This window comes from Melospiza melodia, chromosome 9 (assembly GCF_035770615.1).
Source record: "Melospiza melodia melodia isolate bMelMel2 chromosome 9, bMelMel2.pri, whole genome shotgun sequence".
NCBI lineage: Eukaryota > Metazoa > Chordata > Aves > Passeriformes > Passerellidae > Melospiza > Melospiza melodia.
This window is the reverse complement of record NC_086202.1, coordinates 18,680,398-18,706,898: the sequence shown is the minus strand read 5'-3', so window position 1 is coordinate 18,706,898 and position 26,501 is coordinate 18,680,398. Positions and strand designations below refer to the sequence as shown.

The window sequence follows — 26,501 nt, the reverse complement described above, 5'->3', positions numbered from 1 at the left end:
CCGTTGAATCAGATGCTAATGCCAGTTTTCAAAGCTGTGCATTTAATTCCCCAAACCTCCCCTCAACTGTACTTGCGTCCCAGGTCCACAGGCTACAGCAGAGTGCACAAGTGAGAGAGAACATCCACCAGTCTCCTTCCATATTTTGTTTTCTAAAAAATACTTGACTATGCAAATCATTATCAAATGAAAGCTGAAGCCAGAGGACATTCTCTGTACTTAGTAAGAAGACAAAATTTGGAGCTAGCACGCTGGATATATTGCATCAGCTTGTTGCATTTAAGTTGCACTTTTCTGTTTTCGAGGCAGGGAGCTCACAAGGTGTCTCTGATTCCTTGGTCCTATTCCTTGTGGCTTTACTCTGCTTCTACACTCATCAATTCTCATGGGCTGCAGTGAGAAGGTGATGCATAAATCATAAGTGTACTACTCAATAATAGAAAATGGTTTTACCTTCCACATTTTTCTTGAAGTCTTTGGTTGAGGGGGAAAAAACAGGAATCAGTCTGCTGTAAAGGATCTAAAATCAGTTTTCACACCTGTTTCATATGAAAGGGTGTATATTTTAGTAGTACTATTTTCCAAATTACACATGAATGATAGAAATAACTGTATTTCTCAATTACATAAAAATAACTGAATTTCTCAATTACATAAGCTTCATTTCTCTACACAGCACATTCTGTTTATTCCTACAAGGTTTTCAAGACATATAGCATTAGATGCTGAATTAGGAAATAGAAGTTGGATGTTCAGTTTTGTTAAATTAGCACAAGGAACTTTCTTATCTATTGAGAAAACACACTGCATGCTGGCAGATCAAGTACAAGGAACAAATTCTCAGAAAAATAACCCCAAATTCTAATCAGCAAAACCACAACTTAAATTTCACAAACCACAATTTTGGGTTTTTTTCAGTGGCTTTCTCAACTTTTACCAGAGCACAAGTGTTTGAACATAAACACCTCTACACAAAACAGACAAAACTCAGTGGTTTATAACTAAGATGGAACATGCCAGTTATGCTTAATTGGCCAAATCTTAAGATTCCTCTTAGAAGCTGTCAGTTGAGTCTTCTCCACAAATTTTTCCATTATGCAAAGTAGCCTCTTCATTCCCCACAAAACAGAAGAATCTGTCCACAAACCCCACAGCCTCAGCAATGAAACAAACTGAGCATAGGTCTGTACTTGCCAGCACTCCCTTAAGTAGAACATTTGTCCCTACATGTGAATAACATCAAACTCTGCTGGCAGAGGCTAAAACAAACTCTCCTAGTTTCATGTAGAAAATACTTAGGTTTAGGATGGTACAAAATTTTCATCTCCTTTGAGATGTCATCTCACATGAACTCGGTAAGAAAGCAATAAAAGCCCATCAGCTATGTCAAAAAAATTTCCTGTTTCTACTTTCATCCTGATTAGGATATTCATGATGGTAGTGAAAATACTTCACATTAATCAGATTCAAAACAATACATAAACTTTAAATGTTATATTTTTTTATGTCACCAGTGTCACCTATTAAAAACAGGAAGGATTTTAAAATGTGACTTGCTTATTGTTCATGATCCTATTTCCACTGAGTAAGTGAATCTGTGATTACATTGTTTTGACAAGGAGAGGGAAAGATAACAAGTCTATTGATTCTAAGATTAGTTTAAAAATCCTGGAAAAATAAATTTGTAACAAATCTGACCTAGAGGGTTGTCAGTTAGATTTTGTTTACAAGATTGGTCATAACCAAATTTATTTTGAAAGTTCAAACAGACTTAAGCAAGCTCTGATGGAGAGGGTGGGTTTCTTACCCATTTCTGAAAAGCTAATTGAAGAAGCATATAACAGAAAAACATCATTAGCTTTACAGGCCTTCAAACTCTCCTGGCTATGTGCTCAGACAGCAACACTGTTGGGAATACGATCTGGGGAGAGGTAGTAGTAAGGGAGCTTCTTGTTCTTGTTGCGCTCAGTGATGGTGCTGACAATCTCATCCAGATTCTTGCGGAATTTTGCCATAGCCTCTTTCACTGGCTTCTCCACGAAGTGTTCATCTGGGTACATGCCCAGAAACAGCTGATTGAAAAACACCAAGAAACCAGGCTTTGAGAAAGCAAAGGCCATTAGTTTTCAGTATTATGCCATTTGGCAGGACACCACCCAGAGCCTCTCCTCACAAATGCTTCTATTAAAATAGTATTATCAATATTTAAACTAGCCTACACCTTCCCTCTATTGCTGGCTGCTTCTTTCCATCCCTGCATCATTCTGTGGTGTGGTTCAGGTGTCTGCATGGCACTCCTTGGCCTGAAGAGACCTCATCCACTGAAAACCATGCACTTTTATTCAGGCAGTAGTCAGTCCGATGAGCCTCCTAAGCCAGATCTCTGTATAGCCACCCAAACATTTATGCTGCTAGAAAAAAGGATAGCATTAGAGGGGAATTCCCAGCCAGAGGCTGAAAAGGAAAATGACTACTTCATTCAGTGAAAGTGGAAGATTCTGTTGACTTCAAACTGTCCTTCAGAGTTCATACGACAGCTGCTTTAGTCAGTTTGGACTCTGAGGGTGCTCTGAAAAGTGCACAGCCAGGATGCACACTGGCATTGCTTTGGGCACTTTGGGAACTATTTCCCATAGTACAAGCTTCTCTGCTAGTACTGTGTTCTTCTTACAGAGAAACTGAATTTAAAGTACCCACTGTCCATCATCTTCTATTTAAGGATTTCAAAACACATTCTCCAGAGCCTTGTGTGAAACAACCAGGTACCTACAACCTCATTTTACATGACGGAAATGGCTACAGACCTGTAGCCATGCATGGCTTTACATGCCTGCAAAGCCTTCTGTAGCTTTGTTTTGTTTTCCCTCCTCACCTGCCAGGCACAAGCCACAGCTGTAGTGCACATGGCACTGGAGCAGATTTTCCAAAGGAACAGGACATGGGGGACACAGCACTGCTGTACCTACTTCCCCAGCACTGCAGCCTTATGCCTCTGCAGCCCTCTGCCTCCCACACCAGCATCCTTCTTAAGCAATGCCATGCTCAAGCTTAACAACTTTGATTATAGCTGAGACAGCCTCAGAGTAAAAATACAACTTCTTTCTCTGGTTTTGCACCTGGCAGAACTCAGGCAAACCCACAGCACTGATACATCTCCACAGAAAGGTGAAAATGGCCAAGTCAAGCACAGGGCAGCAGAACAGTCTCATGAGTCTGTGCAGTCTCGCCGTCGCCCTCATGGTCTCACATCTCCAGCACCTAGAGCAGGGGGGTTGACTTACTTCTTTGTCCTGGAATTGGCTCAAGGCCCAGACAGCTCCAAGATGCCAACAGGAACGTCCCCTGTCTGGCAGACTCTCCACAATCTGCTCGATGGTGACGGTGCCCTTCTCCGTAGGGGGAGGGCAGCGCATTGTCGGTGGGGCGTTGGGAATCCACGAGCACCAGTCGTACTGCACAGAGAGCAGGAGAGCACAGTGAGAACCTGCAGGGGCCGGTGCTTAGCAACACACCAAAGAAAAGCAGGAGTTTGCCAACAGGGACTTTGCTTCTGTAATAGGAGCCCCTCAGAAAGAGACAATACTAATGACAGAAAAGTTCTATAGAGGGACTGGAGGTGACAAGGAAGTCCCTACTGCTTTGCCCAGGAACTCACAAGAGAGAGAGTTGGGTAATCTAAATGGGAGAATTTATTCTGCTAACCACAGGCATGTGCCTCACAGCCCAAATTCAGCAGACTGGCTAAGGCCTTAAATATTTTATTAAACAAAGTTCCCTTCTGATAACCTCAGGCGATCACCTTTACTCTAGCTTCTCTTTTATGCTAAATTTCCAAGAACATGCCCACAGCGAATGCCCATGTGCTCAGATACTAACAGAGATAAAGCATGCTGGTTCATCAAGAAATATGGACTATGACACGCAGATATGGCCATGGTGAGCAGCAGACTGGGAACTCATAGTCACTGCTGGCCTGGTTCAGTGCAGTGAGATGCTGCTGTCTCATTTTGGCTCAGATATGACCCTGAGTTTTGCCACCATCTAAGATGCTGCAGTTACCAGAACCCTTTCTATCCCAAACACTTTTTCATTACCTTCTCTGCCCTGGCTCTGCCTGAGGGGAAGTGCACAGCCACAGCCACCTCCTCCTCCCCTCAGCCCTCTCTGCCTTTTCCTTCCATGCCTGAAGATGCTTTTACTGATGGGCTGCATATCCTCTGTAGCCAAATTAAGAGATGGTTTCTTGGTGGTACTTGAACAGACAGGATTTTCTGAGGGGGGCACTGGGAGTTGTCTCAATCAGTTCTAAAGATAAGTTAGAAGGGAACAGTTGCAGAGGTCCCTGATTATGGACATGCCACAGCAGTAATGTGAGTTCATTGGACACCAGGTTCCAGACTTCTCCAGAGCTCCTGAGCTGCAGGGGTGGACAGGAGGGTCAGCATAAAAAGTGATGTAGGGTATTTGGGAATAACCACCATAAGAAAGATGGTCTCTCTGCTTATCTCTGAGATGATATCTCCGAGATCACCTATGCCTGAAGTGAGAACATGCAAAAAAAAAAAAAAAAAAGCTCATAAAATCATAGAATATCTCAAGTTGGAAGAGACCTATAAGGATCATCTAGTCCAGCTCCCTGATCCTTGCAGAACTACCTACAACTAAACCATCAGAGTAAGGGCATTGTTCAAATGCTCCTTGAACTCTTGCAGGCTTGGAATTGTGACCACTTCCCTGGGGAGCCTGCTCCAGTGACTGGCCACCACTCAGTGAAAAAGCTCTGTGACTGACAAAGTGATTTGCTTCTGGCTGTTAAATCTGCTTTCCAAAATGTTGTGATGTTGAAAGAAACAGCATTTGAAAGGCGGTGGTTACTACAGATTCAGGGCAGATATATGTCAGTCAAGGCAGGCAGGGATAACACAGGTTATCAGTATGTGACACATCAAACATCATAGAGGAAGCTCAAAGTTGCCACTTGGTTTGTAAACTCAAGAAATGAGCAGCAATACCATTTAAATGCTTTAAAAATTATACCTGTAATAAAATCAACAAAACTAAAATATACGAGTTAGAACCCCTAATCTGATCTTTGGTAGGACTTGAAATGCCTTTCTCAGCTTCCAAATTACTTCAGTTTCCACAGACTTCACAGGGATTTGTAGATGGCTCTGCAGTTATTTTGACCAGAAAAAAAAGCAATGAAATTCTGTACACCTACTAAAAAATGCTTTTCAGACCCTGCCCTGGTAGATGTACCTCCCAGCCCAGGAAGAAGAACAGTGCTCCCACAGGTTCCTACCTGACCAAAATTCACAGCTGCGTGTTGAGCAGATGTAGTGAACATGATCACTGTGAGATATTCTGCCAGCGTCTCTCGTGTCCTGATCATCTTAGGGAACCCTAAATGAGGGAGAAGAAAAGCTTGACCCAGCAATGAAGTAACCCTGCCACCCAGCAGTGATGAGAACCCACGGGTCAGGGGGCCATGCAGCAGTGTCTGCAGAGCAGGGCAGGCTGTGGCTGGTGCTGTGTGGTCCCACAGGAGCTCCTCACCTCTCTGTGCCTTGGCTGTGCAGCTGTAAAAACAGCCTTGCTTCATTCAGGCCTCTGAGGCATCACCACTGTTTGCAAAGTAGGTGGTGTTCCATAAGGGAAAGAAAAAGTGTAATTATGCCTTTAAAAACCAGTGTTCCTGTCCTACCTACCCCGCAGCAAGGAACTCCCAGAGTCCCCAGGGCAGGGACCTCAGGTGCTCCACTTTTCTTCAGTCTGCAGTGCGAGCAGGGAAGGTTCATGCCAAGGAGGGAGCGACCATGTGCTTGTATTTATAAAGGTCTGAGGTTCAGCAATCAAGTGAATTGGAAGAAAGAGTGCAGGGAGAGTTGATTTGCTGAAATGGGAAATGAGGAAATGAGAACTTCTGAAAAACAAACAGAATGAGGAACAGAAATAGTTGCATTAAGCTGTCTTTGAAGGAGAATAATCAGAGTTATATAAAGAAAAAACAGAATAGTCAGGGGCTAGGGAAATAGTTTGCAAGCGAAGTAACCCCAGCCCTGTATCAGTCCTGCCCTCACTAAATCACAGGCCTGTGCTGTACCCCTCTCCCAGCCCAACGTGACCACTGGTCCCAGTATGCAAGCTGCCCCTGCCCAGGCTGCCTGTGCCAGCTACTTCATATCTCCACCACCAACCTAATGCAGAACTCAGCCTGCAAGAGGGAAGGGGTAGCTCTGGCCAGCCACTGAGCCCAAAGAGGAGAGGATGCACCATCCCCTCCTGTGTCCTGCTATTCCAAGTACACTGTGCCCATCTTTAAAGGAGTTTGGCATTCTCCCAGTCACAGCAGCCCTCCCAGGGAAAAAACAGGAGCCACAGTCTCCCTCATTTAGCCCCTTCCCATTCTTTAGAGACCCTGCCAAATCTCCATTCTCTATGATACAACCCTTGGAGCAGTAGCAGTGCAGAAAGAGATGCTGCAAGCCTGGTAGGTTTCCCATCTGTAGTGGCAGTCCTCCCACCAGTGGTGCTTGTAGCATCCCACCCCAGCTGGAGCCCTGGAAGCTCAGGACTTCTCTCATATGCTTCTCTCATGCTTAGGTCAAGCATGAAGTCCTTACCAGGAGGAACAACACTTCTAAGCTTTTGCTAAGAGACAGATAGACAAACAAAAATGAACCTTTGCCTGTCCAGGCAGACAGAACCCAGAAGCCTTTTATCCACCAGAACATAATGACTGGAAACATCACACCTTTGCCTGGACATCTGGCACTCCAATGTGCATCCAACACCAGAGCCATCTGCCCTAGGTCACTGGCCAACAGGTGTTAACAGATTTAAATCAGACAGGACAGGACAATAGGAAGAATCCCCAGCCACCCCTATAAATTCCTGAAAATCTGCTTGGAAAAAATGTGTGTGGAAGAGAAAAGCAACATGTTTAGGGAACAACAGGAGAGTATTTAAATCAGGTAGGCAAATTGAGCCATCTTATGGATGAGAGCTCCCATGGCCAAGTAATGGGTTGCAAGAAAAGAGAGGCAGTGAGAAGAGACAGAGCAAAGGAAAATATTTCATGGAAATTATGAGTATCTGTTCTTGAAGAGAGTAGAATAGTTCAATGATGACACCAATGCTGAGCAAATGTGAAATGCAGCAATATACCCCTGGGAGGTTATTACATGTTCTTATTTGGTGTGAGGTTTGGAGGAGAGGATTCAAGGGGCCCTGCTCCTCCTCAATGTCCATCAGTCTGCCTGGTGGCTGTGGCACACACAGACACTGCCCCCAATGCCTAAAGCATGAGCAGACAAAATCAAAGGCCCTGTCCCCTGTGTAGAGAGATTACACAAGCTGCTCAAACTCACTATGAGAATCTGTGTCAAAGGAAGGAGCTGTCTCCTGAGAGCTGGCCTGAGCCAGGGTCTCACAACAAAACCCAGCTCCTTCAGCCCAAGAAGAGAGCAGGTCTCTGACTTGTGCTGTGCCCTCAGCACTGCAGCCAGCAGGGACTGCACAAGCTGCACACCCAGCTGGGCCATCCCACCTTACCTGAGGCTTTCACGCCCCTCATTCCATAGACATAAATGTCTTTGACAAAGGCCTGCAGCTCCACATCCTCACACACCACCTCGTCGCTCTCATAGTAGATGTGAATTACATCCTCTGCAAAACTGCGGACAGGAACAAACAAACAAAATGAAAGGAGAATGCAAGTCTGCCATTCCAGAAGATGTTCTTCTGCCCTTGCAGATGCTAAACAGAAAAGGGCAAGAGAAGGTCTCAAAACACTCCTATCTCCTTCCCACAAGCAGTGGCAATTAACAGAGGCAACTTAGATTCATTTAGGACCACAGCATCACTTCTTCCCCCAACAACAAGATCCTGCAACCCCTGAAAAATCCTGTGCACTTTATTGTCTTATTTGAGGCTTTGCTCCTGCACAGACCTCTGTCATCACATCTACATCCTTTCCTCACTCCATGCAGAATCCCTCTTGCATATCCACATGGCTCCCACACTGGGCAGTGGGGTTTCCACACTGTGATACCAGTACCATTCCCTGTGTGTGGGACACTCCAAAGCTGCTCCTGAATGCCAATAGCTGACCCCTCCCATTGGATATCCTTGTTGTGAAATACTTAAGTGGCTCTGGAAACTTTTCCTGGGAAGAAGAGGTCTAGAGCTATTTCCTATGCCCACTGTTCACAGCAGACACCTTCCTGTTCAGTTCCTCTTCTCAAGATGCCTCTTCCTAGGAAAACTTCCCAGGTTAGCTCACCTCTGAAAGACAGGCTCTTAAAACACTCAGTTAACACAAGTCGTTTTGAAAGTAGTGAAAATAGGAAATCCTGATTTCCTTAAGAACTGCAGTTCATGACTGAATGACTGGTTAATGGAGCTGTGCTGAGATGTTCTGTTAGCTCTGCAGGTACCCTGCTAAATCTCTTGCTAAATATTTTGACAGCAACCCACAAGATGAAACACTTGACTGTGGAAGCTGACTGAAGAATTGTTACCCAACAGAGATTTATCCCTTAATAAAATAGAAATTCATACATTTTATACATTTATTGCAATTTGGAGACTTTTGCAAATCTGTCAATGTGGTTCCTATCAGCCAATCAAGAGCTGTCATTTGAGGCAGACAAATAACTGAATAAACACCAAAAGTTTAAGTAATTTTAGCTTCCAGAGGAAATGCAAAGGAAACAAAAACTTTGCAACATGCAGAGAGAAAGCTGTTCTCCACGAGTTCTGTCTCCATGCATTTGGCACTGGTGCCAGGTGATACAGGAAGGGGATCCTCCTCTCACAAAATGGCAGTATTTCAGACACCCTTCCATACAAACAGAAGTTCGTACATGAAGTGTAGGTGAGACCTTTTGGGCTGAAATGTCTTTGGGTTGGTGTATCTATCTGCAGCTAGATCAGAAACAGGAAGAGGACTAGAGGACTTTACAAATTTGCTATGTGAGACTCATGGTTTCTGTGGGAACAACCTTATCAGCTTCCTTAGGCCTAGGCCTTCTACAACACGTGAAGTAATGCTGGGGATAGAAATTATTTAATCAGAAAAGTGAAGACTGATAGCCCTGCAGAGTGTAGGAGATTCCTGGTGAGCAGACACTGCATGGCCATGGGTTCATGGGTCAGGAGCTCACACACTCAGAAGGTCACTGCCCACTCCATGTATAAACCCAATGATTCACAGCTCCCAGCCAAGCTCGAGGCCAGCAACATCACCCTCCAGCAAGGTCAACACCCACAAACACTCAAACTGAATTGAGCTGACTAAGTATTACCTGGTATTTGAAAGGCATATCTCAATCCACAAAGAAAACACAGAAAAGAGTAGGAGAACAAAAAAAAAAAAAAAAAAAAAAAAAAGGACCTCATGAAGAAAATAACCACAGCAAAGTAAAAACTTCCTTTTCTCTCAAATGGACACTCACAATTGCAGGAAATATTGCAAGATAAGCCCTTGTAAAAACACAGAGAAAACACAGGAGGCAAAGGTGTCCCCAGAACTTCCAACATTATCCTTGCAACATAAAACTCCTACTTTGTGTACACAAAACATCTGATTTTTAATGATCATGCTTTTCAAAAGTCATGTGATCAGAAACAGCTGCATATTTGGTAAGCAATGTATGCCATGCAAAAATACGTTGTTTGTTAAATTAAATGCCACTGCAGAATAAAATCCATATAAATCATGCAAGGCAGTGTTTCAGATCTGAAAAGGAGCCATGATTGTGTGGTTGAGCAGCCTTGCAGTACCTCTCCTTATTCAAAATTGCTGCTCTTCCTGATTAAACTCAGACTTTGAAATTTTAAAGCATTTTAAGAAAGGTTTTATTCCAACCAGTTTATACCTAATTTACAGAGTTTCAAAAGAGAACCATCATGGAAGCCAAGCTTATATTTTCTGTCCACAAGAACCTTGATGAGCTTATGTGGCTGGCTCAGAGAACTGGGTCCTTTCTTGGCTTGTGCATAGCTAAAAAAAGAATAACTAAATTCCTTTTGTAGTATAAATTCTGACTCACTAAATTTCTGTGAAATTCTGTAGAAGAGTACATATTTGTAAAGGGTCCTCTGAAATACAAAATGCAAGGAAACAGCACTGAAAAAAGCAGGAATTACCAGTCTTTCAAGAGTGTGTGCGTGACTAAATATTTTTCCTCAGATAAAATATACTGGATGGAAAAGGCACTATGTGACTAACCAGCACAGATATTGTTTACAAGGTGCCATGAAGATCAAAGTGAGGAGGAAAAAAATGAGGTCTGTGTCTCTGTGACTTTATTAGCCAATATCTAGAACCATGTTCTATTACCTCTTTATAGCCTCCCAGACCTTAATGCCATCATCCCGGTAAAAGTAGTAGGGGATATCCTCTTTGCTGTCCATTCCTTTGGCTTTGATCTCCTCAGGGAAGCAGAGGGAACTGTAGGTCAGATCCTTCATTGCTTTCTGCACCATTTGTACATGTCCTCCTCCACCTGTGGCATTTGCCTGCAGGAAGAACAGCAAGATGGGAACAGCAGGAGATTGTGCTCCCTTTGTGCCAAGACTGGCTTTACAAATTTGCAGGAGATGGGATACAGAATGCTGGTGAATCTGTTTTTCAAGGAGAAAACCACATCTCCACACAAAGTACCAAAGTGCAGAGGTGTATTGGAACTGTGCATTTTGACTTTAGGGATTTCACACCTCTCCCATGAACCACTGTTAATATCCACATCTGCACCATGGGTACTGCTTATAGTGGAATACACTAATAAAACACAGCAAGATCAGGGCATGGCACTCCCTGCAGCCCCATGGCACTCCCTGCAGCCCTGTGCTCCAGCACCAGTGCATGTGTGAAGGAAGGCAGCCCTGAGTGTGTTAGAAGAGGGCTTAAAGTGAACTGCCAGTGCTGTTACAGAGGAGTTTAGGAGCAAGTTCTCCAGGATGCAGGCTAACCTTAGTCACCCTGCAAATAATGCCAGGAGATCAATCCTGCTGGGTTGAGACTAATGAGGAGTGCCCAGGGTTTCAGTATATGTTACATTTGAAAAACACAGCATGTCCACAATAGACAGCACAGCAAAACTCTTCGATAATCACTGTGCAAGAGTTCCCAAAAGTTGCTTTTCTAGCATATGATATAGTGTTGTAGTAGTTGTGACCTTACATTTACTGTCCTCTAGCTGGTTGTTCATCTGCATTGGAACCAGCAAATTCTGGAACTCCAGATCCTTGCTGGCAGCTCTTACCCACACATTCATCCCACATGCATGGGGTATGTTCATGACACTTCTGTTTAAAGGGTTGCAAAGGGGAGTATAGACAACAAGGAAAGGTGTCTGGATTTAACCCCTCTTTTCTGCTTGAGTGAAAAACTCTGAAGCAAGGACGCTATTTTTGACCTGGTGTCAGTGGTGCAACGAGGACAGAAACACAGGCTCCCTCTTTGAAAGGGTTTCTGAAACTTCCCCAAACTTCATAGCACGCTCCTAGCATGTTGCCACAGAGACTGCTGTGTGCCAGGCTGATGCAGTTCCTAGATGTGGCATTCCATTTCTCCCAGGGAGCTTGGTGTCACCTGTGAACTTATTGAGGATGCATGCCAGCCCTCACCCAAACCACTGATAAAGGTGTGACATACAGCTACGTTTCACGGACTCAGATGAAGCTGAAATTCAGTCCTAGCAGGTCTGCTGCTTATGGCAACTCAAGAAGACAGTCTGCAATCCAAACACACTCTTTGTGGTCTTAGAAATCTGTCTTACCTACGTGTCCTTCTGTGATGAAGATTTCCATTTGCAATTACAAATCCCTTTGCTCACAGGTGAATAACTGAATATTTAAAAGAAGTTGGGGGCTTAACTATGTGGATACATATGAAGGAATTTATATGCACTCCTATATTATAACCCAAAGGCACATCAGCAATGGGCAAGATACTGACTGACATTGGCCACATCTGATTTGGCTACTTAGAGGTAAAAGAGAACATCTTTAGCACAAGGCATCAGCTCTGTGTGCCTGTTCCTCAGGTGGCATTACTTACGTTTGCCCTTTAATAGAAAGGTCAGGGAACAAAGCAATATGTGATGATTACAAGATATGTACATATGGAACCATGAAGAGCAAAGAACCATGGATAAGGATGAGCTGACATGAACAATGAAGATTCACAAGGAGTCTACCCACCTTGTCAAAAAGGCCACATTCACAGATAAGCTGTTCTCGGGCTTTGGTATTGATGGCTATTGTGAACCGCATATGTGGCACCAAGAGCTGGGAAATGAAGCAAACAATGAGAGAAGGAAAATTCTCAATTTGAATTCAACAGCAGCCAGATGTAAAGGTTGAAGTCCTGGTGGTTTAGCTGCATCTTATCTTGCAGGGCAGCCAGTCAAACTATTTCAGCTGAACGATCACCAGAACTTCCTTTTGGTTTTTCGAGCTGAGGTGATAACAACCCCACCAGAGACCCTCCCTTTGTGCCAGAACTAACCTTGAAGAGGGGATGCACAGCAGGCAGCTGCCGGAACATGGCTATGCTGAACACCTCTGAGACCAAGTGTGTCCGTAAGAGGTGGGTCACTGTCTGGTGGATGTGGAAATCAGACGAGCGGACCCAAATTTTAGCTAGCAGCCAGTCATAGGTGGCATCTGAAGGAAGGAAGATGGGATTGTCTGGTCCGGGCTTTTGACCAAGCTGAAAGATATAGAAAGAACATGAAACCCCAAGTCCTTCATGTTTAAAATGAGACAACAAACAGCTGACCCTGGCAGCAAGCCCACCTGGATTGCAATGGGTACAATTTTTTTCTCCAGATTCTTATACAGCAGACAGATGGGTGCAGCCAAGTACTGTATTGTGCACGGGTCTGTTCTATTGGCATCCACACCATCAAGCAGCTCATAGTCCACAATGAAAATGTTGCCTTGCTGTGGGGAAAAAAAAAAAAAAAAAAAAAAAAAAAAAAAAAAAAAAAAAGAGAGAGAGAGAAGCATTATGTGTTTTTATTATATGCAAGCAGCAGCTTGGAACAAAGGAATGGAAAGCCTTGGCAGAGACTGATATGAGCCTGGTGGTTACAAGCTACCCCTGGCCTGCCCTTGCTCATGGCAGTTCAAGAATGATGCCATTGAGACAGCAAGAACCACTGCACAAACTACCTGACTGGTGTCTGCAGAGTCTGGCAGTGAGCCTTTCAGCAAAGAGCATCTATTTGGTACTCATGCAGTGACACACAAGCAAGTTTCACCCTGACAGCTGAAGAGAGCCTTGTGTTAATTGTACAAACAAAAGCAAGGCACCACCCTCGTCAACCCTTCTTCAGCATGTTTGTGGGAACGGCCCTGCCAAGAAAGGAAGAGGCACCTTTCCCCTCGGAGGCACTCAGTCAATCCCTAACCTAAACCAGTGACAAAGGAGTGTTCATCTGCAGGTTACAGCTCTTCCACTGGCCCTGGAGACAGGCATGGCCTGCAGCTGCAGGACAGCAGGAGGAAAGCCAACAGGAGCACTCCCAGCCTGCAGAGACAAGAATCTTTGCATGACCTATCACACATCCTGAAGAAAGGAGATGTGGCTGAAGGCAGTAAGCACAGATTCTGGAGATTAGAGGATGTGAGAAGGAACAGGTGGAGCCCAGCCTGGCCCAGAGCCATACCTTCACTTCCTCCTCCAGGGTCAGGTTCCTCTCCAGACTGCATTCTACCATATCCATGGTCACAGGCAGCTTCTTGGGTATCTCTGTGCATCTCCGGATCAGCACAGGATTGCATCCATTCAGGAACTGGTAGCCAAACATAAAATCTTCCCTCCAGTGTTGCATCACATATTCTAAAGGAAAAGCAAGCCTACAGCATCAATGTGTGTGCAGCATCAATACCTACTGCATTGTAGGATTCCTCCTTTCCCCTTCACCTTTTTGTTACACTGCACTGACACTTTGAATAGAGAAAGCAGCAAAAAAAGGATTCAAAATATGACAGACTTAAGAAATATCACTGAAGTTAAATGGAAAATATAATTCTTGCTTCTCACACTGAGAAGAATTAAACTGATGATAATTTGTTTATCCATGTATAGAGGAAATAAGGAATAAAATATCTAACTTTTATGAAGAATACTCTCTTCATCTGTAAACTGCCTTTTCAGGTCTTCCATGAAATTTTTAAATTCCCCTCTTCAGATTCACAGGGCATGCAGTACAGAGGGATTAGTTCAAAAACAGGTGGCACAAGCAGGAGAAGTGAAATGCACATCAGTGTGTAGGGAAAGAACAGCAGTGGCTGGAGCAGTTCTTTTAGGCTAGAGCTGGGTGAGGGAAAGTTGGGGATGAGTTTGGACTCTGACTCAGTAAAACTCCTCATTTGTTGTTTTGCTTGTTTGACTTGTTTTCCCTCTATTTATTTTTCAATTGCTGATATAAACCCAGATGAACATCTCAATAAAATTCTAGTTTTGGATACTCCATCTCTTTATTATTACATATGTAGTACTACCGGATATTTTCTATAGTTGCAGTGTTCTGTTTTGTAATGTCATGTTGTCACTTCAGTTAATATGAAAAACCCATTGGTGTCTTCAGGGGAAAAGTGAAGCTAGAGAAGTTTTCCACTACTGGCTAGTTTTAAACAAGGCGGCACTTTTTCTGAAAGCAATTAATTTTTCTAAAAAGGTTAAAAATATTAAAAATATAGGCCCCAAGGGAATGCAGTGATACTTTTTAAAAAGTCTTAAAACCCACAATGCTTTCTAATAAAGCAGAAAAAAGTTAAGTTTATATAAAATGACATTTACATTTTCTCCATCAACTGCCTAATGAATCTGCTGCTGTATCTGAAGCCTACATCAAGAAAAAAATTACTCAGCACCTTGGACAGAAACTGCATGACTGAAAAATGCCTTGAACCACCTGCCAAGGCTTGCAAAAAAGCAAACTGAGATTTGTATTAACATAACTGAGACTGATGCTTAATGTTTAAATGTCACAGATTTGGAGCTTTCCTCATGAGTATGGAAATATTATCAATGAAATTAATTGTAGATCATAGCTAATTCTTGTGTTAAAAGTACTTTTGGAAGCAACCTTATTAAATGTAACAAATTGCTGTAATTAATTTTTAATACTTCTGCCACCTTGTATGCTTGGGTTTATACCCAAGAAAAGCATAATTGCTCTTATTTCAGTGAATTCATCCCTAGGCAGCCTGAAGAAGAGTAAAACTTCAGAGAATACAGTTTATTTACTGGGGAGCAGAAGAGCAGGTCAGCCACATCCATCCTAATCAGATGATCAAACAAGACAACTAATTATTCACTCTGTGACGCAAACACGAGCCAACGCTGATAAACTCACCAGAGATTGTGTTGCTGATTCTGACAAATATCCTCTCAAAATCTGCAAAATCACTCCAGGAAGACTGGAACATGTGCATGAAACGGTTGACATAAAGATTTTCCATCCTAAAATAAACCAAAGCAAAACATATCCGGAAAAAATAATCTCCAGCTTTCTCAATATCCATTCCTATTATTTTCAATGCTTTTATACATCTAAACACAATAAACTTTAGTAGTGGAATGTGGGAGTAGCCACCCTAGAGAATTAATATTGCAGGCTGTACCTTTACACACAAGGCTGAAAGGCACATCAAGAGCCCAACTTCTGCTATTGCATGTACAGAACTCCGTTCTAGAATTGTTCTCAGCAGCCCACAGTGGCAGTGCTTTAGCACCTATAAAACTGGAGTCAGAAAAACTGGTGCTTCACACATTGTTAACATCAGTTAAGAGTTCTGAGGGCACTACCAACACCAACTCAGAATGTGGTGTGGTGACACAAAGAGACTCAGACAGGAGCACAAAGTCAGAAGATAACCCAGGATCAGGCAGCCACTATTCCTAAAAACCCAGCAGTACTGTAAATATCTACCTGACAAAGGCCAGTCTGGATCCCAAAAATATGAGGCCTGAGTTTTTGAGAGCTTTCTATTTATTTGAGCTGCTGGATAAACTTGATGCTCACATCTAACCCCAGAAACCAAGGCTCTTAGTTGCACACATCACATGAACACAGTGGGCTGGGAGCCAGAAATGTCTGACTTCATCTGCTAATTCAGCAAACACAGCACAGCCAAGCAAGTTCCCTTTATATGAAATGACAAGTCCTAAATTATTGCATAAATGCTAAACTCCTGCTATTAGATGGAAATCATTTACTTTGACTAGAAAGCAAATAATGAACTTGAAAAAGAAAGCTGACTTCCCACTAACACTTCAAACACACAAATGAAAGCACACACAGCACACGAAGATATGCAGGGCAGACAACAAAGTAAAGTCACAGTGCTGCATGAAAGCCTCCCAAAAAGAATTTGAGGAGAATCCAGGAGGCTGGATTTAAATAATATATAAATCCAGGAGGCTGGATTTATAATCATCAAACATATAGAAAAGACTGGATCAGAACTGGCTGGAGAGGACAAAAAGCCTGGAGAAACAGCCAGTGGCTTTCTGGAAGGAGGGCTCTAGACCAGCATGACCACAGTGCAGACAAAACAAAGGAGCTGCTTCTGCACTAAGCCCAGATGGGTGCATGTGGAATGGGCTCCTTCTGCTGCTGCAGATGGCAGTCAAGGGTAAGAGGTGCCTGGAGGCATGTTTGGAAGTGGAAGTCACACAACTGTCTAGGCTAGAACAGGTGATGGTGTCTCCAGAGGTCTCCTCACACCCAACAGGGACACAGAATCACTGTACAAAAACTTCCAAAGGACTTGGGAAACAAAATATGTTTTCCTCAAGAAATCGAGTACTTGGAAGTCTCTGGCACATACTAGAAATCAGAGCAAGGAAAAAAAAGTCAGAGTTGCTTATAGAACTTAATCCGCCCAAATGCAACACTGGTCCAAAATAGCTACACAAGCCTGCATTTCTGGCACAGAATCCAGGCTGAGAGCTTCCATTTGCTAGATAGTGTAGGTCACGTCAGCACCAGGCACCTTCAGGATTATTTCCACCTACACACAATTAATCCTTTAAACTTACAGAGCTATCCACTGCCAATAGCATTCAAAAATCCAATCTTGCAACAGCATAAGGAATATCTGAAACGCATCTCCCTCCGAGTTCATTTTTACATGTCCCTAGAAAAAGGGCTTTCCCCTCCCCTCTTCCACATCTTCCTATGTCTCATGTAACTCTCCCAGCTCTCACATATTCCCTTAAAAGTTCTCCTTGCCCACTGCTACACTTTGCCTTTGGGTTTCAGACATACCTCTCTGCCATCCTTCTTGCTGCACCCAAACTGAAGTCAAGCCCCATGCCTTCCCCCATGTTTCTCCACCCCATTCCTGCAAAAAGTTGTTCCAAGCTCCCAAAGCACATCAGGAGAGCTAGATAAGGCCCATCAAACTCTTCTCCAAAGATTTTCACAACTCACTTGACCAGAAACATAGGTCTAGATTTTTCAGCCAAATGTGCCAGACAACAAGCATTGCCATTTCTTAGAAAATCTGGTTTGTGTCATACCAGTTATCCAGAATGGCTGGCTGTCAGCAGCACAGTTTCAGGTTCCTATTTCATGGGGAGGGCCCCTTACAGCCAATGACAAAGATAGATGTCCCTGCACTCTGTTGAGTCACTTCCAAGTTTCACTTGGCAGTGGCTCAGGCCCTCTGATAAAGTGCCACAGCCTGGCAGGATGGGATTGCTGGAAGGGGAATGCAGCCTCCAAACTGCTTATGTCTCCTAGTGGCAATCCTCTCATCTCTGGCATTCAGGTACTGCTGCTCCTGCATCACTCAGATCTTCTATCTGAGCTGGGGAACAGCTGCTTTGCACTGGCTAACACCATGCTGACTTGACTCTGTGCTGGCAGCGGAATTCAGCTGCAAAAATTAATAAATAAAATACCCAGAATGCTCTGACATGTAAGGACCAGTCTTGTCCCATGTCAGACTATTCCACCACCTGATAGTATGGTGGGATATCTGAGACAGTGTTGTATGACCTGGGCGCTTGAGACAGCACAGAAGGAGACTCACAGGTCAGAGAGGTCCCATTTGCCTCTCTGACACTGTGCTATTCCAGAGCTCTGCAGGATTGATTATCCAGGCTCATCCCGTGCCCATGCAATGTTTTTCTCAATGACATGATATGTCCAAGTGGGTGGACAGTGACTTGGCTGCCCCAAGCAGATTACACTCAGGTGTGGATAACTGATGAGCTGCTCAGAAGAGATATTCTCCAGCAGGACGTCAAGGGTGCATTGATAAATAACAACCTTCTTTGTGTATGCCACCAGAAGATTCAATTATCACCAACAGTCAGAGGAGAAAGGTATCTCCAAGGGGCAATGCTGAGAACTGAGGGAGAAGCTCAAGGTCTCACGTGCCTGCAGTCCTGCTGATGCTTTCCACCAGTGTTCACCAGTGTCTCCAACTGCCTACAGCCAAAACCATGGCTAACTAGAATGCAGAGGCTCGGTCAGTGTGAAAAACATAAATATTGATAAATAAAAAATAAAATAACAAATCCATTAAATTCCTACTTTCATACTTTGGCTGCTGATACAGCACTTGGAGAAAAAAATTCAATTCTGAGATTCAATGAAACCTAAAAGATGGTCAGATCCTTACCCTGCCCCAAAGAGATTCTGCAGACTTACAAACACTTACGCTTTCGTGTAGTTCAGAATGAAGTCAATTCCCTTCTCGTTGTCAAACTGGATGTCACGAGGCAGCTCACTGTGAGAATGGGCATCGATGCTCAGAGGAAAGCCTGGATGCCACTCCTTCCAGCTGAGAAAATAAGAGAGGTTTGACTAACCATAAAATCTTATCAGCATGGGAGCTGTGTCCTGACCTCCACTGTTTTGGTGGCTCATTGCTATAAAAGAATCTTGTGTCAGACTCAGGCCAAAATAAGTGATTTACACTGCATCAACACCTACCATTACCCCACAGAATCCTGAAGCAGACTGGAAGGCATACACTTGGCTGCCTACCTTCACAAAGCTTGAAGTAACTTAATATCTGTGATATTTTGACACATTTGCCACATTTGGTTGAAACTGACTTCAAATGTATTATGAGGGGAGGGGACAGAGAGACAGCTGCCCAATGCATGCTCATTCTTGGGACTACACTTCTACAGAACTGAGATGCAGCAGATAAAACTACACAGGCATGTATTTAGATTCCTTCAAAAGGACATCTCCAGGAGTCTTGATTTAACTGTTCAACCTCCTAATGGCCATGGCACACATTCTTTGCCCCATTTTTATTTCAAAACAAAAGAAAGTGAATTGTAAAGAATACTGTTTCAATGGTATTTCCAAACTGCCTGCCACACAACACTGTGTATTATCAGCTATGCATCAGAATTTTTAGTAGCTATTTCCCTGAAATTACAAATGGTTTTGCCTTCCTTCTTGCATATGTAAATAAAATTTTGTGGCACACCTCTTTTTGTACCGTATTTTCCTCTGCTCTATTTCCTGTAATTTGTAGGGAACGGCCTTTCTTGTTCAAATGAAATAAACAACACACACACCAAGCCTCACTCCATCAATTCTGAATAGACCCTTTGCCCTGACCCCTACTCTCCCAATAAGGAGATACAAGCGCAAGAAACTTTTGTTATTTTAACAGAGCACATCTCTAGCAAAAGGCAATGTCTATGCCTTCTGGAGTTACCCTCTGAGAAAGGACAGAATTTTCTTATCATGACACTGACTAGGAAAAAATGTCTATAATATATATGTGATATATATGATATATCACATAATATATATGTGATATATAAGTAAAATACATACATGTATGTACATATATATATGAGCATGTGTGAAACATACAGGTATAATATACATATGTGAGATTTTTATACATCACAACTGTGTTCTGTTAGCACATTCCAGTTCACTCAAACAGGGCCAGGTTTTCACTGCACCCTGGTGCAGGAAACAGCTCAAGCTAGCTTGGTGCAGCAGCCAAAAAGCTCCAGAAAAAGCTGACATGTTCAGATCATGTTCTAAAACTGTAGTACTGCTTGTAAGAGACAAATGAAATATGCCTTCAAATCTTCCCTGCAGATTTTCCTTGAAAGCACAACGGCGTGCCAGAGGGCCCACACAGAGGCTGTATCACTGAATTCCCATGGCAGTCTCACAGACTGGCTTATCTGAGGCACAAGTATCCATAATGCCACTTGCATCAGGGTGATCATCACTGTACAATGGATTCCATCTGAGTTAAAACCAACATGGTAACTTAGGCTTTCTCTCATCCAGCAGCTGAGTAATTAGAGGCATGTGGTAATGTGACTATACTGTGCCAGACTCTGCCCTGAGGAGGACAGGCCCTGGAGCAGTGGCAAACTCACCGGTACATTTTCTGACGGGATTCGAGCTCTTTGCGCCTGTGTTGCTTGAGGATCTGAGTCTTGTCATCTCGGGGCAGCTTTGCTGTTAACAGGGAAAAGAGACAGGGTTGTGAGGCTCTTCTACCTATCACTGCCCAGGTGTTGAGAAGGACAGCAAAGTTTTCAAAATTCAAAATTCTGATCTATACCTTTACAAAGTTTCTGCGGGAAATGCTTACATGATCCAATTCAGTATTTTTGAGTGGACACACAGGTCCTTAGAGAATCTGTGGAAGACAAGCTCCTGACTTGGTGCTTCCAAGGGAAAATCAGCTCCAACTAGGAATATCAGTTTCAACTGTACATAACCTTGGTTTTCTAATGTAGACATTTGCTGTACATATCTAGTGTTAAATGGTCTGAAGAGAGTCTTGGGAACTAATTTTACAGTTCAGTATCTACTGGACTTTCCATCAATAAGAGAAACCACAACATTACTTGAGATCATCTTCTCTGCTAAATGACATGTGCAGGAAACATCTCCAAGCTTCTCCCCTTGAGCAATGCTCTCCCCAGCCAGCTTGGGGAAATAATCACATCTTCCAGTCATGAGAACAGAAAGAAAAAACAATGACGCTTCCGTTCCAGACATTTTGCTGTTTTTGACCATGAATTCAATATAACATTAAATAACACAGAGACTTCCTCAGTGATCAGAGAAAGGGCAAGGTACGAGACTCACTTTACATACACAAATGTGGAGGCAGATAAAACCAGTAGAAGTTTCATGACAAAAGCTTGTTTGGGGTTGGGGCTGGTAATATCAGAGGTAATACAGCTGATAACGTACATGGCTAATGGCTTCCAGGTGGTTGTGTCCAAGTTACCAAGAAAGTTTTACTTGCTCTTGTCCTTTGCCTTACCATACTCTGAAAGCCACACAAAGCTGCCTTCCATGGAAGTGGTACAGTTGTTATAAAGCAAATTATGAAAAATGGAAACACCAAAAATAAACTGACACATAGTTGTCATTTTAGGACAAAAGACTTCAAACACATAATGCCCCAGCCACAGTGGCCAAAAGTGGAAGGTGAATATAAACGTTTATGTCCTACCACCTCACACTTGTTTCAGCTGTTTTCAAGCACTCATGCTGCAGAACACTACAGTAGCCAACCTACCCCAGGTACCAGAGAGAGGAACAAGCAAACATCAGTGACAAATGTCTGCCCAAACCCTGGTCACAGAAAGAAGGTGTCAGAGACACTTAAAAACACCTTTCTCAGTTAGTCACCATTACTTGGAGCAGTCCAATCCATCACCCTGCCTTGTCCTGGACTTGACAGCATGCAAAGAGAATGAATGAAAAGTAAGCTGCTGTTTCAGCTTGCTCCTGCTGAGCAGCTTTGGGGTTTTCTTTCATTCTCATGAAAACAAGACAATTTACAGGCAATTAATCATGGGCCACTTAGGAGCTTAGAATAAACAAAGAGGGAACACTAATTAGATCAAAAGGGCTTCCAGCAATGGGGATGTGGAGCAGTAAAAAATTTGGCATTAGGGTCAACCTTCAAATTCAAGACCAGTATAACAAGCCAGCATTAGGACTCTTGTACGTGCTTCCCAAAACATCCAACCCAACTGCCAGTGCCCAACAGGCTGCTCAGAAAGCATTCCTAGGAGGGAAAGCCACTCTCTAGGATGCAACAGAGGTCTGGCAGAGGGTCCTCATCGAAGGGAGAAGACTGGGAGGTATGTGGAGAAATGGGAAGGAGAGATGGAAGAATTCCAGGTGTTCTGCAGGAAATCTGGTTTCTAATAGCTCTCACCTCTTCCATCTCGAAGGACAACCTCCTTTTCATCTGTAATCCAGCGGTAACACGGGAACTCCAGGTAGTCACCCACTGGCGTTTTAACAGTGATGTACTTGAGGTACCAGTCATCCTGGTACCAGTATTTTCGTTTCTCAATTTTTATTAGCTGAATTTCTCCAAGGTCTTCTTCCACAGTCACATCATAGGAGTCCACCTGCAGAGCAGAATACAGCCAGTGATGCACTGCATATGCAGAAAGCACCCCAGCACTACCCAGGCATACCTAGTCTTTCCTCACACAGCTTTCCAGCTTCTGCTGGGTGAAAAAAGGAAGTCCCATTACTGGACTTCAGTGCAACAGAAAGATTTAAAAAAAGAACAAACAATAACATGCAAAACACTCCAGAAATGGAGAAACATTTTTGGATGCAACCTCAAAAAGAGTATTATTCCTTGAAATGTGTGCAAGTCTTAGAAAAACATGCAGGCCAATGAAACCATTCACTGCTCTCCTAGCAAGAGCTGAAGGAGGTACTGCTAGGGCACATCTCATGCAACGGTTGGAGTGGAAAGATGTTAAAGAGATTAGAACATTGGACTAGGAATTTAAAGACCTTTTTGTGTTAGTTATGTGTGCTTCAGACTAAGGACAGTAACCAGATCACCGAAATCCACTTTGCCTTTTGCTTCCTGATCTTCTTCAGTTCTCCCTTTTTAAAATGAGGACAATGGTACATTTTATGTTTATACAGCTAAAATTTGGACAATTATACATTTTATGTTTGTAAGGCTCAGATGTACAAAGAAATTGAAGTACAATATCACACCCGGAGATATGTACACATAAGATTTAAATTAAAGAGCAATATGAATCGGATCCAAGGAGTTGATAGAAATGTCACATTGACAGCCAACTTTCAAAAGAAACTCATTCCTCTGGTAACAGCCTACATGCCTATATTACCAGAGCCCTAAAGTAGTTACTGTTGATGTAATGCAAGAAGGACATGAAATTAACCTAAATGATCCTGGAAGGTTTTAATCTTTTTATGACCTTCACACTTCCAATTTTAATGGCAGTTCTGAAAGGGAGGGCTCCCTCCTGGTACCTCACACAGCTTCTGCTCCCTCCAAGGCAGCACTGCCGCGGGCTCACCTCAGATGACAATTTTGCTAATAGATAAAGGTGTGTCAGAGAATGTACAAGGTAAGAACTGACACTTGGCTGCTGAAGGTTTCTATGCCATTTGTTGTGTGAGGTCCCTTGATAAACACCAGGGTGGCTCTATGGCAAACCAGAGACACAAGGAGCTTTCATACAGTTTGAGGGCAGAGTGAGAGAACAGAAGTAATAAGACTATTGTACTGTCCAAATTTCTGTACCATGCTGTTCAAGCAATTTAATCTCATGCAAAACCTGAGTCTCTTTTTGAGGAGAGATTCCTACTGACCATTCTTATAATGGAAAAGGATGGCACAGACAACTCTTCTTTGTATTCGCATAAAGCTCTAAGTGCAAAGAGCTGCATTTCCTTTCTGGAAATACATGTTAGTATTTTTCTTTCAACAAAAGCAAAAAAGCAGATGAAAGGGGAACAGGAAGGAAAGAGAGAACTGAGGGATACCATAGACTTTGAAATCACTCAGCACCAGAGGAATTTACTCAAAAGACACTATGTAAAGAAAAGAAACTACGACTTTCAACATTGCCTGCATCCAGGGCTTGAAGTGAGTTGAAAAACTACAACTGAGCTGCCATTGTGCAAATTCCTTCAGGGTGTTCCACATATTTTTCCCTCAGTCAACATTTGCCATGCAAATCTCCTACTCAGATCTGGCCCATGCCCTCTTTAATCACATATAGTAATATGCCCAATTTGCAATAATGCAAATTAAGACATTATGAGGAGAATGGAACTACAGAGCCTGGCGCAACATTTAGAAAATAACCCCAAACCTGGAAAGTAGACAACAATTACAAAATAATACTGCAAAATTCTGCTCATCCAGTAAAAACTGTTATTTGTTTTAGAAAAGGATTAACAATTTAATTGCTTTGCAGACAAAAAATTTAAAAAGATGGTATTGAAAGAAAAACTAAAGGCAGAACTGTGAAAACAATTGCTACATTTTGCAAACCAATCAAACTCAAAGTCTTCTGGCCTTCTTCAGTTTTAGTTTTCTGGTTCTGTACTGGTATTTTTCTTTTCTTTCCTTCTTTTCCTTGCACAATATACTATTAAGACACAGTGTTTTGGGCACAATGTAACCTGAACAGGTGCCTGGAAAAAAATGCTGCATTCCCCAAGAAAACATCCTCAAAACCAAAACGCAGCACATTGAACTGCAAGTGTCCAGTGAGCCGGACACTTTACAGAACACAGACTACCCTGATGGTCCACAATAAATACACGCTGAAAAACTGACTGCTGCTAACACCCACACCTCTGTATCACCAAGTATTTCACCCACCATATCACCTAGTGGATATATCTCTGCTCCTGCTGGATCTGGTCCCACAGCAGCTCCCCCATTGCTGCTGGGCAGACGCTGAATGCTCCATCATGGCATTTTCTCCCCGTGACAGGATCCAGCCCAAGTGAATGCTCAGAGTACTGCCAGGCTCTCCATCAGAGCCACCTGAAACCCTCTTCTGCAGCCCAGGAGTGAGAGCCTGGTCAGTAAAACCTGGTGGTGATCTCCTGAGCTGGGCAGGGCTCAGCCCTCCTGGGAGAGCGCCCTAACCTTCAGTTTGCAGGACAGTCTGAGGTCTCCTTCCACCTCTCTTGCTAATGTTGTTCAGTGTTGCCTAAAATATGTGACTATTCAGCAGATAAGAGAGAAACAATGAGTGGATGTCCACTGGGGAGATTCAGGTAACAATGTCCTAAGCTAATGAATGTCTAATCATGAAAGAAAATTAACTTCAGTAGCAGTGGCTGGTAAATATCTGGGGGACCACAACCACACACACCATCAACAAGAGACCATGGACCTAATTCAGGCTGCAAGCCACATGGATGGAAAACCACACCTCAAGGCAAAGCAGCACCATGACACTGAAGACTCACTTTTACATGTGGTGGGAGGTCTAACTTCCAAACTTCTGAATATCTTTTTAAAACTTTCAAAGTTGTTTCTATCTCATTAGACCTTCTAGAAACTGTGAATTTTGTTTCCAGGTAAAATACACGTTTTGGAAAAAGGGGGGAAAAAGTCTATTATTTCCAGAGTGGACAACAAGCAAATAAATAAATGCCATTCAAAACCAATGCTCTGAGTATAAGCAATTACATTTGGATAGTTGAAACACGGTGATAGGACCACAGAGAGGACAGGGCACAGCTAACAGCAGAAATCTGGGCTAAGAAGAAGAGTGCAGCTTATAGCCTAGCCACAACTTCATTCTCACACATTCATGCTGTTCTCCAGCTTTCTTTGACACTGCCCTACATGTTTCTCTTGGCAGGCATTGTACTTTCCACTAGATGCTCTTACCTCTTTGTTTAATTCTTTGGAGATAACAATGCTCTGACTATTAATAAATACTGACCCTAAACATCACCTATCACCAAGAAACACACTAATTTTTTTTTTTGTATTTGTAAAGAAAGTGCGAGGAGATGTGAAAGCCCATCATAAATCCGAACCAAAGGGCTCCGTCCTCCCCAGGGTCTGACGGAGGCAGCCAGGGCTGGCTCCTAGGGCAGGCAGGGATGCGGATGCCGGGCGGCCGGGGAGGGCAGCGGGCACTTCGGTGTCCCGCTCCAGAGCACCGGCACACGGAGACGAGCGCTAACAGAAAGCCCAGCCGTGCCCAGCCCTCGGGGCGCTGCTCAGGGCTCGGCCGGGATGCCGGGGCTGCCGCCCCGGGCGGGCTCGGCGGGGCCGGTGCCTCAGCGCCCGGGACTCACCGCGCCGCGCTCGAAGTCGTTGTAGAAGGGCTTGTCCAGGAGGTGCCTCTCGCTGCAGCCGTCCGTGCCCTGCAGGGTCAGGTACACGTAGTCGTCGGTGCCCGCGAACCACTGGCTGCCCGTGGCCACCGTCACGGTGTAGGACGGCATGGTCCGGTGCCCGCGGCTCGGCTCGGCTCGGCCCGGCCCCACCGGAGCTGCTGAGCTGCGCTGCTGCCTTCGCCCGGACCCTGCCCAGCGCCGCCGCCTCCTCCGCCACCGCACGGGGCGGCTCCGGGCTGCCCGCCCCTTCCCCGGCCCGGCCCGGCCCGGCCCGGCACGGCACGGCACACCTACCTACCCCATCCCGCCTGTGCCGCCTCCGGCCGCGACCCTGCCCTGGCACAGCCC

At 43.8% G+C, this 26,501-nt stretch overlaps 1 protein-coding gene across 2 annotated transcripts; it reads right to left on the bottom strand.

Annotated features, from left to right (window-relative positions):
* Positions 1–267: 267 nt before the first annotated feature.
* On the bottom strand, positions 268–26,278 carry ALOX5 (arachidonate 5-lipoxygenase). Of its 2 annotated transcripts, none has more exons than XM_063163623.1 (14): positions 26,112–26,278; positions 22,213–22,411; positions 20,405–20,486; positions 18,697–18,819; positions 15,378–15,484; positions 13,683–13,855; positions 12,808–12,954; positions 12,518–12,721; positions 12,211–12,297; positions 10,346–10,524; positions 7,555–7,676; positions 5,303–5,403; positions 3,282–3,452; positions 268–2,072 (listed from the first exon to the last, which is right to left on the bottom strand). In XM_063163623.1, exons 1-14 carry the CDS (start codon positions 26,259–26,261, stop codon positions 1,893–1,895), a joined length of 2,025 nt encoding a protein of 674 aa, XP_063019693.1. In that variant the 5' UTR covers positions 26,262–26,278; the 3' UTR covers positions 268–1,892. The 2 variants fall into 2 exon arrangements, with proteins under 2 accessions (XP_063019693.1, XP_063019694.1); XM_063163624.1 differs by lacking the exon at positions 26,112–26,278 and adding an exon at positions 24,670–24,793.
* Positions 26,279–26,501: the final 223 nt, after the last annotated feature.

Bases quoted from the DNA above. Each gene is read 5' to 3' on its own strand.
- ALOX5 (XM_063163623.1), bottom strand. From the start codon at position 26,261: ATGCCGTCCTACACCGTGACGGTGGCCACGGGCAGCCAGTGGTTCGCG. The intron at 15,485-18,696 runs GTAAGTGTTTGT...GGTTTATTTTAG, and splicing joins ATTCTGAACTACACGAAAGC to GATGGAAAATCTTTATGTCA. The intron at 12,722-12,807 runs GTGGGCTTGCTG...TATATCTTTCAG, and splicing joins TTGTACCCATTGCAATCCAG to CTTGGTCAAAAGCCCGGACC.